Raw genomic sequence first — 16,136 nt, forward strand, 5'->3', positions numbered from 1 at the left:
TCGAGATAAATACCGAGATATTAAAAAAATGCAATATCGCCCAGCCCTACCCCAGCCCCAATGGAAAAAAATGCAGAAGTGCAGCACTTACCTGTGCTAGTTCCACATTGAAGGCTCTCAAAGCCAGGGCGGAGCGACGCGCCCCCTCTGGCAGCAGGAGGGAGCACACAAAGCCCTCGTAGTCCCTGGACCTGAGACGTGTGGGTGTTCAGAGAAAGAGAACAAATTGAGCTGAAGAAAATGCTGTTTTTTTCCATGTTTACTGTGTGTTTGCACGGCTGATATATCGCCAGCTTCTGCACTCATTTTACACCTTTCCGCTGGTTACCTTAAATCGGAGGTCAGCGACCAGCTGCTCTTAAGCTAGCCGCTCAGGCAAATCACATTGTCTAAAAATGTATTTTCCAATCGATGACGTCCCCCGGGTCAAAAAGAAAAACTACCCGCAGCGGTAAAGTTCAGATCCATGAAGGAAAGAAAAAAGTGAATGAATGTCCATCCATCCATCCATCATCTTCCGCTTATCCGAGGTCGGGTCGCGGGGGCAGCAGCCTAAGCAGGGAAGCCCAGACTTCCCTCTCTCCAGCCACTTCGTCCAGCTCGTCCCAGGGGATCCTGAGGCGTTTCCAGGACAGCCGGGAGACATAGTCTTCCCAACGTGTCCTGGGTCTTCCCCGTGGCCTCCTACCGGTTGGACGTGCCCTAAACACCTCCCTAGGGAGGCGTTCGGGTGGCATCCTGACCAAATGCCCAAGCCACCTCATCTGGCTCCTCTCGATGTGGAGGAGCAGCGGCTTTACTTTGAGTTCCTCCCGGATGGCAGAGCTTCTCACCCTATCTCTAAGGGAGAGCCCCGCTCATTTTGGCTGCTTGTACCCGTGATCTTATCCTTTCGGTCATGACCCAAAGCTCATGACCATAGGTGAGGATGGGAACGTAGATCGACCGGTAAATTGAGAGCTTTGCCTTCCGGCTCAGCTCCTTCTTCACCACAACGGATCAATACAACGTCCGCATTACTGAAGACGCCGCACCGATCCGCCTGTCGATCTCACGATCCACTCTTCCCCCACTCGTGAACAAGACTCCTAGGTACTTGAACTCCTCCACTTGGGGCAGGGTCTCCTCCCCAACCCGGAGATGGCACCCCACCCTTTTCCGGGCGAGAACCATGGACTCTGACTTGGAGGTGCTGATTCTCATTCCGGTCGCTTCACACTCGGCTGCGAACCGATCCGATGAGAACTGAAGATCCCGGCCAGATGAAGCCATCAGGACCATGAATGTGAATGAATGTTTATAACTGAATACATTTACATATGTATACACATTTGTTTTCTTTTTAAATTATTTTTTTAAATGAATTAAGTAACATTTATGACAACCTTTTTTCCAAAACACGATATAGAATGTGAGATACAACAGGATAATGAATACGTTTATCATTTGTTTTCAAAACGCTTACAAAAAAGTGGGACCCCAAAAATTTACTGTAGGACCCCATTTTTATGACTTGATGGGGTCCCTGGGACCCCATTTTAGAAATCCCTAGCGCCAACACAGCCGTCAACAGAGGAGAAAAAATGCTTTATTTAAATAAATATATTATTTCTAAAGCAAGTTCGAGTATCATTAGCAAATTTTTACCTACTCCCGGCCTTGGCACGCATATATGTGTCCTCTTTTTGGGATTTCAGAATATGGTCAGCCTAACTTGTCATGTGTTGCCTTCATTATAACACTTATACAATACTTTTGAAAATAATTTTGATAGTAAGCTAATATAGAAACGTATATCATGTGTTGCATTCATTTTAAAATTATAACACTTATATAAGACTTTTAAAGTCATTTTGATAGTAGGCTAATACAGCTATTATAGACACTTATATCATGTGTTGCCTTCATTATAACACTTATAAGACTTTTAAAGTCATTTTGATAGTAGGCTAATACAGCTATTATAGACTCTTGTATCATGTGTTGCCTTCATTATAACACTTATAAGACTTTTAAAGTCATTTTGATAGGCTAATACAGCTATTAGACACTTACATCATGTGTTGATAGTAGGCTAATACAGCTATAATAGACTCTCGTATCATGTGTTGCCTTCATTATAACACTTATAAGACTTTTAAAGTCATTTTGAAAGTAGGCTAATACAGCTATTATAGACACTTACATCATGTGTTGCCTTCATTATAACATTTATAAGACTTTTAAAGTCATTTTGATAGTAGGCTAATACAGCTATTATAGACACTTATATCATGTGTTGCCTTCATTTTAACACTTATACAATACTTTTGAAAGTAATTTTGATAGTAAGCTAATATAGAAACGTATATCATGTGTTGCCTTCATTATGACACTTAAGACTTTTAAAGTCATTTTGATAGTAGGCTAATACAGCTATTATAGACACTTATATCATGTGTTGCCTTCATTATAAAACGTATAAGAATTTTAAAGTCATTTTGATAGTAGGCTAATACAGCTATTATAGACACTTACATCATGTGTTGCCTTCATTTTAACACTTATACAATACTTTTGAAAGTAATTTTGATAGTTAGCTAATATAGAAACGTATATCATATGTTGCCTTCATTATAACACTTATAAGACTTTTAAAGTCATTTTGATAGTAGGCTAATACAGCTATTATAGACACTTACATCATGTGTGGCCTTCATTATAACACATAAGACTTTTAAAGTCATTTCGATAGTAGGCTAATACAGCTATTATAGACACTTATATCATGTGTTGCCTTCATTATAACACTTATATAAGACTTTTAAAGTAATTTTGATAGTAGGCTAATACAGCTATTATAGACACTTACATCATGTGTTGCCTTCATTATAACATTTATATAAGACTTTTAATCTTTTGCAGCTCCAGACAGATTAGTTTTTTGGTAATTTAGGTCCAATATAGCTCTTTGGACGTTTTGGGTTGCCGACCTCTGCTTTAATAGACGAGCTAACTCCGCTAACTAGACCCGTTTAGCCCACCTGACGAGCTCCAAGCAGAACTTCTCGTTTTGTAGCGCTGTGGCGCTGGCTGCGGCCCTCACGCTCCGAAACTCGCTGCCGGGAGATGTTGTTCTTTGGACGGGGAAGAAGAGGGCATGTTTACCGCGCGCCAGTCCCTGTTTGACACTTATGCTTGCTGCCATGTTTATCCTTCAACTTCCGGATTTGTCTGCTTCTACTACTGGACGGGTTATCATGTTGACACCGCCAACTAGTGGCGGCACTGAGTAACATGTGTTTTATGAGGATTTAGTCCAGGGGTCGGCAACCTTTACCACTCAAAGAGCCATTTTGACCCGTTTCACAAAACAAAGAAAATAACAGGAGCCACAAGACGCTTGAAATTTATAATGAAATAACACTGTATACAGAGTTTTCTTCTGCTTTGTGCTATGTATAAACCATTTGATTGATTGATTGATACTTTTAGTAGTAGATTGCACAGTTCAGTCCATATTCCGTCCAATTGACCACTAAATGGTAACACCCGAATAAGTTTTTCAACTTGTTTAAGTCGGGGTCCACGTTAATCAATTCATGGTACAATAAAAACTATCAGCATAATACAGTCATCACACGGGTCAGGGGTGGGGAACCCATGGCTCTGGAGCCAGATATGGCTCTTTTGATGACTGCATCTGGCTCTCAGATAAATCTTAGCTAAAATTACTTAACAGGATAAGTAATTAATAATTCCGCTGGTAATCGCAGTGTTAAAATAATGTTCAAAATATAAAACATTCTCATGCATTTTAATCCATTTGTCCATTTTCTACCGCACCAGTTCGAGAAGTTGCATTAATGGTAAGATGTATTTTATTTATTATTGGTTAGCTTCAGAATAACAATGCTATTAAAAAGAATGAGAGACTTTTTATACTCTAAAAATGTTGGTCTTACTTAAAAATGCAAGCATTTAGTTGTATACAGTGTTAAAAAAATGTATGGCTCTCACGGAAATACATTTTAAAATATTTGGCTTTCATGGCTCTCTCAGCCAAAAAGGTTCCCGACCCCTGACACAGGTTAATCATCATAGTGTATAAATTGAATTATTTACATTATTTACAATCCGGGGGGTGGGATGAGGAGTTTTGGTTGATATCAGTACTTCAGTCATGGGGCGGTTTGGGGCGGTATAGCTCGGTTGGTAGAGCGGCCGTGCCAGCAACTTGAGGGTTGCAGGTTCGATCCCCGCTTGCACCATCCTAGTCACTGCCGTTGTGTCCTTGGGCAAGACACTTTACCCACCTGCTCCCAGTGCCACCCACACTGGTTTTAAATGTAACTTAGATATTGGGTTTCACAATGTAAAGCGCTTTGAGTCACTTGAGAAAAGCGCTATATAAATATAATTCACTTCACTTCACATCAACAATTGCATCAACAGAGAAATGTGGACATTGAAACAGTGTAGGTCTTATTTAGTAGGATATGTACAGCCAGCAGAGAACTTAATGAGTTCAGATAGCATAAGAACAAGTATATACATTAAAAGTACATTTGATTATTTACATTAGGTTGTTTATAATCCGGGGAGATGGGATGTGAATGGAGGAGGGTAATAGTAAAGGGTTGAAGTTGCCTGGAGGTGTTGTTTTAGAGCGGTTTTGAAGGAATATAGAGATGCACTTACTTTTACACCTGTTGGGAGTGCATTCCACATTGATGTGGCATACAAAGAGAATGAGTTAAGACCTTTGTCAGATCGGAATCTGGGTTTAACGTGGTTTGTGGAGCTCCCCCTGGTGTTGTGATTATGGCGGTCAAGGTTTTACTACTTTCGTATAAAATACTACACGGTCTAGCTCCAGACTATCTTGCCGATTGTATTGTAAAATATGTCCCGGCAAGAAATCTGCGTTCAAAGGACTCCGGCTTATTAGTGAATCCCAAAGCCAAAAACAGTCTGCGGGCTATAGAGCGTTTTCGACTCGGGCTCCAGTACTCTGGAATGCCCTCCCGGTCACAGTTCAAAATGCCACCTCAGTAAAAGCATTTAAGTCTCACCTTAAAACTCATTTGTATACTCCAACCTTTAAATACACTCCCTTTTTTAGACCACTTGATCTGTCGTTTCTTTTCTTTTTCTCCTATGTCCCACTCTCCCTTGTGAAGGGGGTCCGGTCCGATCCGGTGGCCATGGATGACGTACTGGCTGTCCAGAGTCGGGACCCAGGATGGACCGCTTCCCTGTGTATCTGCTTGGGACATCCCTGCGGTGCTGATCCGCCTCCGCTTGGGACGGTTTCCCGCTGGCTCCCCTGTGAACGGGACTCTCGCTGCTGTGTTGGATCCGCTTTGGACTGGACTCTCGCGGCTGTGTTGGATGCATTATGGATTGAACTTTCACAGTATCATGTTAGACCCGCTCGACATCCATTGCTTTTGTCCTCTCCAAGGTTCTCATAGTCATCATTGTCACAGACGTCCCACTGGGTCATCATTGTCACCGGTGTGAGTTTTCCTTGCCCTTATGAGGGCCTACCGAGGATGTCGTAGTGGTTTGTGTTGTGGTTTGTGCAGCCCTTTGAGACACTAGTGATTTAGGGCTATATAGGTAAACATTGATTGATTTACGTTAAGGAAGTAGTTTGACATGTACTTCGGTATCGGGGAGGTGTGGCGGATTTTATAGACTAGGCTCAGTGCAAGTTGTTTTACTCTGTCCTCCACCCTGAGCCAGCCCACTTTGGAGAAGTGGGTTGGATTGAGGTGTGATCTGGGGTGGAGGTCTAAAAGTAACCGGACTAGCTTATTCTGGGATGTTTGGAGTCTAGATTTGAGGGTTTTGGAGGTGCTGGGGTACCAGGAGGTGCAAGCATAATCGAAAAAGGGTTGAATGAGAGTTCCCGCTATAATCCTCAAGGTCCTTTTGTTGACCAGAGAGGAGATTCTGTAGAGGAATCTCGCTCTTTGGTTGACCTTTTTGATTACCTTGGTTGCCATTTTATCACAGGAAAGATTAGCCTCTAGAATGGAACCTCAGTAGGTGATCTCATCTTTCCTGGTGATGACAATGTCACCCACTTTTATAGTGAAGTCATTGACTTTCTTAAGGTTGATATGGGACCCAAATGGGATGTCTTAAATATGAAGATTTGATGTTAGTGCGGCCAGTAAGTTTTTAAATGAATGCCGCTTATTAGCACCACGCATACAATTCCTCCCGATTTGTCCGGGAGACTCTCAGGTTACAGAGTGACTACTCCCTTGGACGTCTGCTGGGTTAAACTCAATCAACACAAATAAGGGCGTGCTACGATGACACTGTCTTTAGTGCCCTCCACAACTTGTACAAGCAGTTTACCAGTCACGTGTTGTATATGGCTTCTGCAGACGCACACGTGCGACTGCAAGGCAGTCTTATTCACCAGCCATACAGGTTACACTGAGGGTTGTAATGTAAATAACTTTAACACAGTTACAAATATGCGCCACACTGTGAACCCACACCAAACAAGAATACCATCCATCCATTTCCTACCGCTTATTCCCTTTTGGGGTCGCGGGGGGAGCTGGCGCCTATCTCAGCTACAATCGGGCAGAAGGCGGTGTACACCCTGGACAAGTTGCCACCTCATCGCAGGGCCAACACAGATAGACAGAAAACATTCACAGTCACATTCACACACTAGGGCCAATTTAGTGTTGCCAATCAACCTATCCCCAGGTGCATGTCTTTGGAAGTGGGAGGAAGCCGGAGTACCCGGAGGGAACCCACGCATTCACGGGGAGAACATGCAAACTCCACAAAGAAAGATCCCGAGCCCGGGATTGAACCCAAGACTGCAGGACCTTCGTATTGTGAGGCAGACGCACTAACCCCTCTGCCACCGTGAAACCCCCAAACAAGAATGACAATCACATAACGGGAAAACATCCGCACTGTAACACAACATAAACACAACATAACAAATACCCAGAATCTCATGCAACCCTGACTCTTCCAGGCTATATTATACACCCCGCTAACACCAACCCCACCCTCCTGCGTCAGTTGACGTGGGCGGGGTTGGGGGGGGAGGGGTGGTTTGTGGTAGCAGGGAAAACTCATTTTTATTTTGGCAAAAAATTGAATGGGTCTTGAACACAAACAATCAAAAATTGCTCTACAGCGCCCCCTTTAAAATTTAAACAAATTGAGCCCCTCGGCCCAGTTTCATTATTGTTGTAATTTTTCAAATTATTCATCAATCAATCAATCAATCAATGTTTATTTATATAGCCCTAAATTACAAGTGTCTCAGAGGGTTGCACAAACCACAACGACATTCTCGGTAGCGCCCAATTAAGGTCAAGGAAAAACTCACACCCAATGGGACGTCGGTCGTTTTGGTCTTTTTTCTTATATTTTTACTGTTGTTTTTACCGTGTAAGAATTACGATAATAATTACGTTAATAATGCGACTGTTTATCTGCATAACCTAGTGGAGCAAAAATTCTGCCTGTAGGAAAATATTAATATTCAGTCATCCGTTTAACAGTGTTTATTATGGTTGTTCTAATTTTTCAAATTAATTCATAAAATGATTAAAAAATTAAAATGTTTCATTGATCAAATAAATTTGGTTATATTTCAAGTATATTTCAACCTAATTTTGAAAGCTTCTAATATTTTAGATCAGGAGTGTCTAAACTTTTTCTTCCAAGGGCTGCATACTGAAAAGTCAAAGTTGTGTCTTTAAACAGATTTAATATCTGTTTTATCATGTGTATATATATATACATATATATATATATGTATATGTATATATATATGTATATGTATATATATATATATATATATATATATATATGTATATATATATATATATATATATATATATGTATATATATATATATATATATATATATATATGTATATATATATATATATATACATACATATATATATACATATATATATATATACAAATATATATATATATACATATACATATATATATATATATATATATATATATATATATATATATATATATATATATATATATATATATATGATAAAACAGATATTAAATCTAATTAAAGACACAACTTTGACTTTATTACATGTTTAATATCTGTTTTAATATATATATATATATATATATATATATATATATACATATATATATCTATATACATATATATATATATATATATATATATACACATATATATATATATATACATATATATATATATACACATATTATATATATATATATATATATATATATATATATATATATATATATGATAAAACAGATATTAAATCTAATTAAAGACACAACTTTGACTTTATTACAGGTTTAATATCTGTTTTAATATATATATATATATATATATATATATATATATATATATATACACACACATACATATATTTAAATGATAAAACAAATATTAAATCTGTTTAAAGACAACTTTGTGTTATAGGTGTCTAAATATATCATTATTAACAGTTTGGAAATGTCAGCCTTTTCCTATTACATTCCATTTTTGCTCTTTTTTCTCGCATTTTCACTGTTGATCTTTAGATAGATATTTTGTTATTTTAATAAACATATTTTTTGTTATTGTTTTTAAGACACGTCATGTATATCTGCACAAAGTATATCGCCAATAGCAGCCGGAATTGTACTTGCTATCGGATCAGAGATAAAATCAGTGTTATCGCACATCACTGAGATGAAATGACATCAGAAAATGTCTTTTAAAATGACTTCAAAACCATACCAGCACAAATGCTATCTTTTACAAACAAATATTGCTATTTTGATATTTGCAATGAGATGGAAGGCCATGTTGACACGTGTGCAGAACCCAAGCCTGCTTTAGGCTCGGAGATATTTTCCTAAAGCGAGTCAGAATACTCACTAAAAGTAATATTCTGCTGATGCAACTGGGAGACATCATCTGCTCCCCAGGGTGTGTTCACATATTTGTGGCCCAACTCTGCGCTCACAGGTATGAAACACCTGCGTAAACAATCACACACAATTGGGTGGAACTCAGCCTTCGACTAATTCAATAAAATGAGAAGCTCCGCCTACTGCTGGGTCCAAACACCTACTGCTCTGCCCCCCTCTCTCTGGTGGTGGGGGCAGGGGGATAGGGGGCACAGGTTTGGTGGCCATGTATGAAGTGCTTGCTGTCCAAAGTCAGGACCCGGGGTGGACCGCTCGCCTGTGCATCGGTTGGGGACATCTCTGCACTGCTGACCTGTGGTCTCCTGCTGGCCCCACTATGGACTGGACTCTCACTATTAGGTTAGATCCTCTATGGACTGGACTCACACAATATTATTTTAGATCCCTTATGGACTGGACTCTCACTATTATGTTACATCCACTATGGACTGGACTCTCACGCTACTATGTTAGATCAACTATGGACTGGACTCTCACACTAATAGGTTAGATCCACCATGGACTGGACTCTCACTGTTATGTTAGATCCACTATGGATTGGACTCTCACTGTTATGTTAGATCCACTATGGACTGGACTCTCACAATATTATGGACTGGACTCTCGCTATTATGTAAGGTACCCTATACACTAGATTCTCACAATATTATGTTAGATCCACTATTAGACTCTCACAATATTATGCAAGATCCACTATGGACTGGACTCTCACATTATTAGGTTAGATTGACTATGGACTGGACTCTCACACTCTAATGTTAAATCCACTATGGACTGGACTCTCACACTATTAGGTTAGATCCCCTATGGACTGGACTCTCACTGTTATGTTAGATCTACTATGGACTGGACTCTTACAATATTATATTAGATCCACTATGGACTGGACTCTCACAATATTATGCTAGATCCACTATGGACTGGACTCTCACTGTTATGTTAGATCCACTATGGATTGGACTCTCACTGTTATGTTAGATCCACTGTGGACTGGACTCTCACTGTTATGTTAGATCCACTATGGACTGGACTTTCACAATATTATGGACTGGACTCTCGCTATTATGTAAGGTACCCTATACACTAGATTCTCACAATATTATGTTAGATCCACTATTAGACTCTCACACTATTAGGTTAGATCCACTATGGACTGGACTCTCACACTATAATGTTAGATCCACTATGGAATGGACTCTCACACTATTAGGTTAGATCCCCTATGGACTGGACTCTCACTGTTATGTTAGATCTACTATGGACTGGACTCTTACAATATTATATTAGATCCACTATGGACTGGACTCTCACAATATTATGCTAGATCCACTATGGACTGGACTCTCACTGTTATGTTAGATGCACTATGTATTGGACTCTCACTGTTATGTTAGATCCACTGTGGACTGGACTCTCACAATATTATATAAGATTCACTATGGACTGGACTCTCGCTATTATGTAAGGTACCCTATGGACTGGACTCTCACAATATTATTTTAGATCCACTATGGACTGGACTCTCACTATTATGTTAGATCCACTATGGACTGGACTCTCACAATATTATTTTAGATCCACTATAAACTGGACTCTCACTATTATGTCGGATCCACTGTGGACTGGACTCTCACAATATTATTTTAGATCCCTTATGGACTGGACTCTCACTATTAAGTTAGATCCACTATGGACTGGACTCTCACATTATTATGTTAGATCCACTATGGACTGGACTCTCACACTATTATGTTAGATCCACTATGGACTGGACTCTCACTGTTATGTTAGATCTACTATGGACTGGACTCTCACAATATTATATTAGATCCACTATGGACTGGACTCTCACAATATTATGCTAGATCCACTATGGACTGGACTCTCACACTATTATATTTGAGCCACTATGGACTGGGCTGTCACACTATTAGGTTAGGTCCACTATGGACTGGACTCTCACTGTTATGTCAGATCCACTATGGACTGGACTCTCACACTATAATGTTAGATCCACTATGGACTGGACTCTCACTATAATGTTAGATCCACTATGGACTGGACATATGGACGGGGATATTTTATCCGTAGAGAACAACAATAATACCATTTTAGCATAACGACCCCACACGGGTTAACGATCTTACATGAGAAATGAAACGATAATTATGTAAATTGGCAATGCTATTCTGTGTGCTATTATGGGATGCCAACTTTTTGCTCTATTACTTTTTTTCCCTTGTCCTTGTGGCCCTAAATAAACTTTGGTAAGTCCTTTAATTTTTTTTAATGCCTTAAAAAAAAACATTGCTTTTGACACTTGTGCTGTATAGATGAGACGCTGCAATAAATAAATAAATAAATAAATAAAACGGACAAAATTTAAAATAAAAAGATTAGATTTTAGGGGGAAAAAATTATTAAAAACTAGTAAAATTAACTGTCATTGAAGCTAGTTTTACCAAATCAAGATTTGTATATGTAGAAATTAGCAGTAAGTATTTTTTTACTGAAAACTAGCATTGTTCAACTTCCACTTCTTAAATCAAGCACCGTGCAGGATTTTTAAACAAGATTTTATATGTGGGGGAAACCAAAATATCGAATTTTATTAAAGTTATTTTCTCAATTTCAATATTTTTACAGTAGAATAGACATCAAGCTAAAATTTAGATTATGCTGTAAATTCCATCCATCCATCCATTTTCTACTGCTTATTCCCCTTTGGGGTCGCGGGGGGCGCTGGTGCCTAATGACTAAAAATACGTAAATAGCTCTTAAAATTAGGGAAATTTCTTGAATTAAAAAAAAAAAAAATCAATTAAATAATGGCAAGTGGAAAATAATATTTGTAATATTTTTTATGTTAACAAAAGATAATAAAGTAGACTTTTGATTAACACTATTAGGGAAGTGTTTATGTAACAAAATGTTTACGTCCGCATGTTAGGAAAGAGGTCAGTGTGTCACTTAGCCCCGTCCACATCCATGTTGACGTCCTGAACAGGAAGGCTGCGGGTCCTCTTTGGACACCGGCCGTCTCCACGGCAACAATCAGGAGGCGATAAGGTGAAGTGGAAAGTGGGCGAATGCAAGGTGTCATATAGTGGGTGCGTTTTGTTTTTCATAGTGACTATTTAGTGTATTCTGGGGAATCTAACAGTCGATACAGAGTTAATTTGTAATATATCAGTGAAGGTTCTGGCTCTAATGGTGCCCTAGGCGGCAACCCCTTTTAAAATGTTAAAAAAATAAATCTATAGATTTTATTGTAAAAAAAACCCAAAAAACTGGCAGCTTTTACTGTAAAATTTCATGCTAACTTTTACATCGAAATGTTTATTATTTTTACGGTAAAATTTTCGCCACTTAGCGAATATAGTTTTTTTTTGTACGGTGAAATATTTTGCATGCTAAAAGTACTATGCTAACAATAAAAATAAAGATAAATAAAAAAATTGGGGGAAAATAAAAATATCAATCTTAAAAAAAACACCAAAAAAAAATAGCATGCTTACAGTTGACATTAGTGAAATACCAAAGGACACTCTAGCTGCTAAATCAGCGAAAATACATATTGCATGCTAATGTTAGCATGCTAAAATGATAACTGTAACATGTGTCAAGTCCCAAAATATATCACTCGGAGGTGTATAATCCTGAACAATTGTTTAAAATGCTACCCTCAAAATGTTAGCATGCTAAAATTCGAACTAAAATGCGTCAAGTCCCAAAATATATTAGCTGAAATATTTATTTTAAATCCTAACCTGTTAACAATCAATCAGTCGTCATGTAACAAAAATGATGAGCAAAGTGAGGTAAAAAATCTGCCTAGCTAATGTTAGCATGCTAAAATTCTAACTGTGACATGCATCCATCCATCCATTATCTACCGCTTATTCCATTTTGTGGTCGCGGGGGGCGCTGGCGCCTATCTCAGCTACAATCGGGCGGAAGGCGGCGTACACCCCGGACAAGTCGCCACCTCATCGCAGGGCCTGTGACATGCATCAATTCCCAAAATATATTACTGAGGTGTGTACCAAAAAATGATACCCTCAAAATGTTAGAATGCTAAAATGCAAACTGTAACATGCGTCAAGTCCCAAAATATATTACTCTGAAGCGTGTACCTGAAATGTTTATTTTAAATGCTAACCTGCTAACAATCTGCCATTTGTCAAGTACCAAAAATGAGCAAAATGAGCTAAAAAATCTGGCACGCTAAAAGTACTATGCTAACAATAGCATGCTTACAATTAACACTAGTGAAATACCAAAATGACTGTATACCTGCTAATTTAGCTAAAATAAATCTTGCATGCTAATGTTAGCATGCTAAAATGATAACTGTAACATGCGTCAAGTCCCAAAATATATTACCTGAAATATTTATTTTAAATGCTAACCTTCTCACGATCGATCATTCGTTAAGTAACAACAATGATGAGCAAAATGAGGTAAAAAAAATCTGGCAAGCTAATGTTAGCATGCTAAAATGCTAACTGTGACATGCATCAACTCCCAAAATATATTACTGAGGTGTGTACCTAAAAAATGATACCCTCAAAAGGTAAGCATACTAAATTGCAAACTTTAACATGCGTCAAGTCCCAAAATATATTAGCTGAAATATTTATTTTAAATGCTAAGCTGCTAACAATCGATCATTCGTCAAGTACCAAAAATTATGAGCAAAATGAGGTAAAAAATCTGGCAAGCTAATGTTAGCATGCTAAAATTCTAACTGTGACATGCATCAACTCCCAAAATATATTACTCTGAAGTGTGTACCTGAAATAATTTATTTTAAATGCTAACCTGCTAACAATCGATCTTTCGTCAAGTAACAAAAATTAGCAAAATGAGGTAAAAAAAAAAAATCTGGTAAGCTAATGTTAGCATGCTGAAATGCTAACTGTGACATGCATCGCCTCCCAGTCTATATTACTCCGAGGTGTGTACCTGAAAAAGTGTTTAAAATCCTACCCTCAAAATGTTAGCATGCTAAAATGAAAACTGTAACATGTGTCAAGTCCCAAAATATGTTATTCCGACGGTGTGTACCTGAAAAATTGTTTAAACTGCTACCCTCAAAATGCTAGCATGCTAAAAGGCAGACTTTAACATGTGTCAAGTCCCAAAATATATTACTCTGAAGTGTGTACCTGAAATATTTCTTTTAAATGCTAACCTATAACGGTACAGCTCGATTGGTAGAGCGGCCGTGCCTGCAACTTGAGGGTTCCAGGTTCGATCCCTGATTCCGCCATCCTAGTTACTGCCGTTGTGTCCTTGGGCAAGACACTTTACCCACCTGCTCCCAGTGCCACCTAAACTGGTTTAAATGTAACTTAGATATTGGGTTTCACTATGTACAGTAAAGCGCTTTGAGTCACTAGAGAAAAACGCTACATAAATATCATTCACTTCACTTCACTAACCTGCTAAAAATTGATCGTTCGTCAAGTAACAAAACTTATGAGCAAAATGAGGTAAAAAAAATCTGGCACGCTAATATTAGCATGCTAAAATGTTAACATGTAACATGCATCAAGTCCCAAAATATATTACTCTGAAGTGTGTACTTGATTTTATTTTTTTAATGCTATCTTGCTAATGTTCAATCTGTCATCAAATAACAGAAATTATGAGCACATTTAGCTAAAACAAAATCTAACATGATGTTAGCATGTTAAAAATATTAACTGTAACATGCATCAACTCCCAAAATATATTATTCTGAGGCGTGTACCTGAAAAATTGTTTAAAATGCTACCCACAAAATGCTAGCATGCTAAAATGCAGACTGTAACATGTGTCAAGTCCCAAAATATATTACTCTGAAGTGTGTACCTGAAATGTATTTTTTAAATGCTAACCTGCTAACAATCGATCATTCGTCTAGTAACAAAAATTATGAGCAAATTGAGGTAAAAAAAAATCTGGCAAGCTAATGTTAGCATGCTAAAATGTTAACTGTAACATGCATCATCTCCCAAAATATATTACTCCGAGGTGTGTACCTGAAAAAAGTGTTTAAAATCCATCCATCCATCCATTTTCTAAGCGGTAGAGGAAGTGTTTAAAATGCTACCTTCAAATGCTAGCATGCTAAAATGTTAACTGTAACATGCATCAACTCCAAAAATATATTACTCTGAGGTGTGTACCTGAAAAACGCTACCCTCAAAATGCAAGCATGCTAAAGTGCAAACTGTAACATGTGTCAAGTCCCGAAAAATATTACTCTGAGGTGTCTCCCTGAATTTTTTTTACATGCTACCCTGCTAACATCAGCGTGCATCAAGTAACAATATATGACTGAGGTGTACGCTTACAAAATTAGCCTTAAAAAAAGCCAACATACTTATATTAGCATGCTAACGCGTATCATTCATCAAATAACAAAATTTTTGACGCAAAATTAGCAAAAAAATCCTACATGATAATCCATATCGAGAGGAGCCAGATGAGGTGGTTGGGGCATCTGGTCAGGATGCCACCCGAACGCCTCCCTAGGGAGGTGTTTCGGGCACGTCCAACCGGTAGGAGGCCACGGGGAAGACCCAGGACACGTTGGGAAGACTATGTCTCCAAGCTGGCATGGGAACGCCTCGGGATCCCCCAGGAAGAGCTGGACGAAGTGGCTGGGGAGAGGGAAGTCTGGGCTTCCCTGCTTAGGCAGCTGCCCCCGCGACCCGACCTCGGATAAGCGGAAGAAGATGGATGCACTTTGGACACCCGTCCTTTAAGGCAATGGTTCTCAACTTTTTTTTCAGCGATGTACCCCCTGTGAACATTTTTTTAATTCAAGTGCCCCCTAATCAGAGCAAAGCATTTTTGGTTGAAAAAAGAGATAAAGAAGTAAAATACAGCACTATGTCATCAGTTTCTGATTTATTAAATTGTAAAACAGTGCAAAATATTGCTCATTTGTAGTGGTCTTTCTTGAACTATTTGGAAAAAACTATATTAAAAAAAATGTAAAACTTGTTGAAAAATAAACAAGTGATTCAATTATAAATAAAGATTTCTACACATAGAAGTAATCATCAACTTAAAGTGCCCTCTTTGGGGATTGTAACAGAGATCCATCTGGATTCATGAACGTCATTCTAAACATTTCTTCACAAAAAAATAAATCTTTAACATCAATATTTATGGAAC

The 16,136-nt window shown here is 38.3% G+C and overlaps 1 protein-coding gene across 5 annotated transcripts in view; it reads right to left on the minus strand.

The window, feature by feature from the left end:
* The window catches only part of ndufaf6 (NADH:ubiquinone oxidoreductase complex assembly factor 6), a 113,057-nt gene that overhangs the window by 38,055 nt on the left and 58,866 nt on the right, over positions 1-16,136 (minus strand). For 3 of the 5 annotated variants that reach the window (XR_009808782.1, XR_009808781.1, XM_061915444.1), the window contains exons 1-2: positions 3,024-3,225; positions 92-191 (exon numbers count right to left, since the gene is read on the minus strand). Coding sequence is in view for 1 of the 5 variants with exons in the window: in XM_061915444.1 (XP_061771428.1) it covers positions 92-191; positions 3,024-3,187 (264 nt within the window). In the remaining 4 variants the exon portion in view is untranslated. Of the gene's footprint in view, positions 1-91; positions 192-328; positions 693-3,023; positions 3,226-16,136 lie in introns of those variants that run through there. The other 2 variants (XM_061915445.1, XM_061915446.1) reach the window with 2 other exon arrangements.

The sequence above is a fragment of the Nerophis ophidion genome, linkage group LG11, assembly GCF_033978795.1.
Source record: "Nerophis ophidion isolate RoL-2023_Sa linkage group LG11, RoL_Noph_v1.0, whole genome shotgun sequence".
NCBI classification, from domain to species: domain Eukaryota; kingdom Metazoa; phylum Chordata; class Actinopteri; order Syngnathiformes; family Syngnathidae; genus Nerophis; species Nerophis ophidion.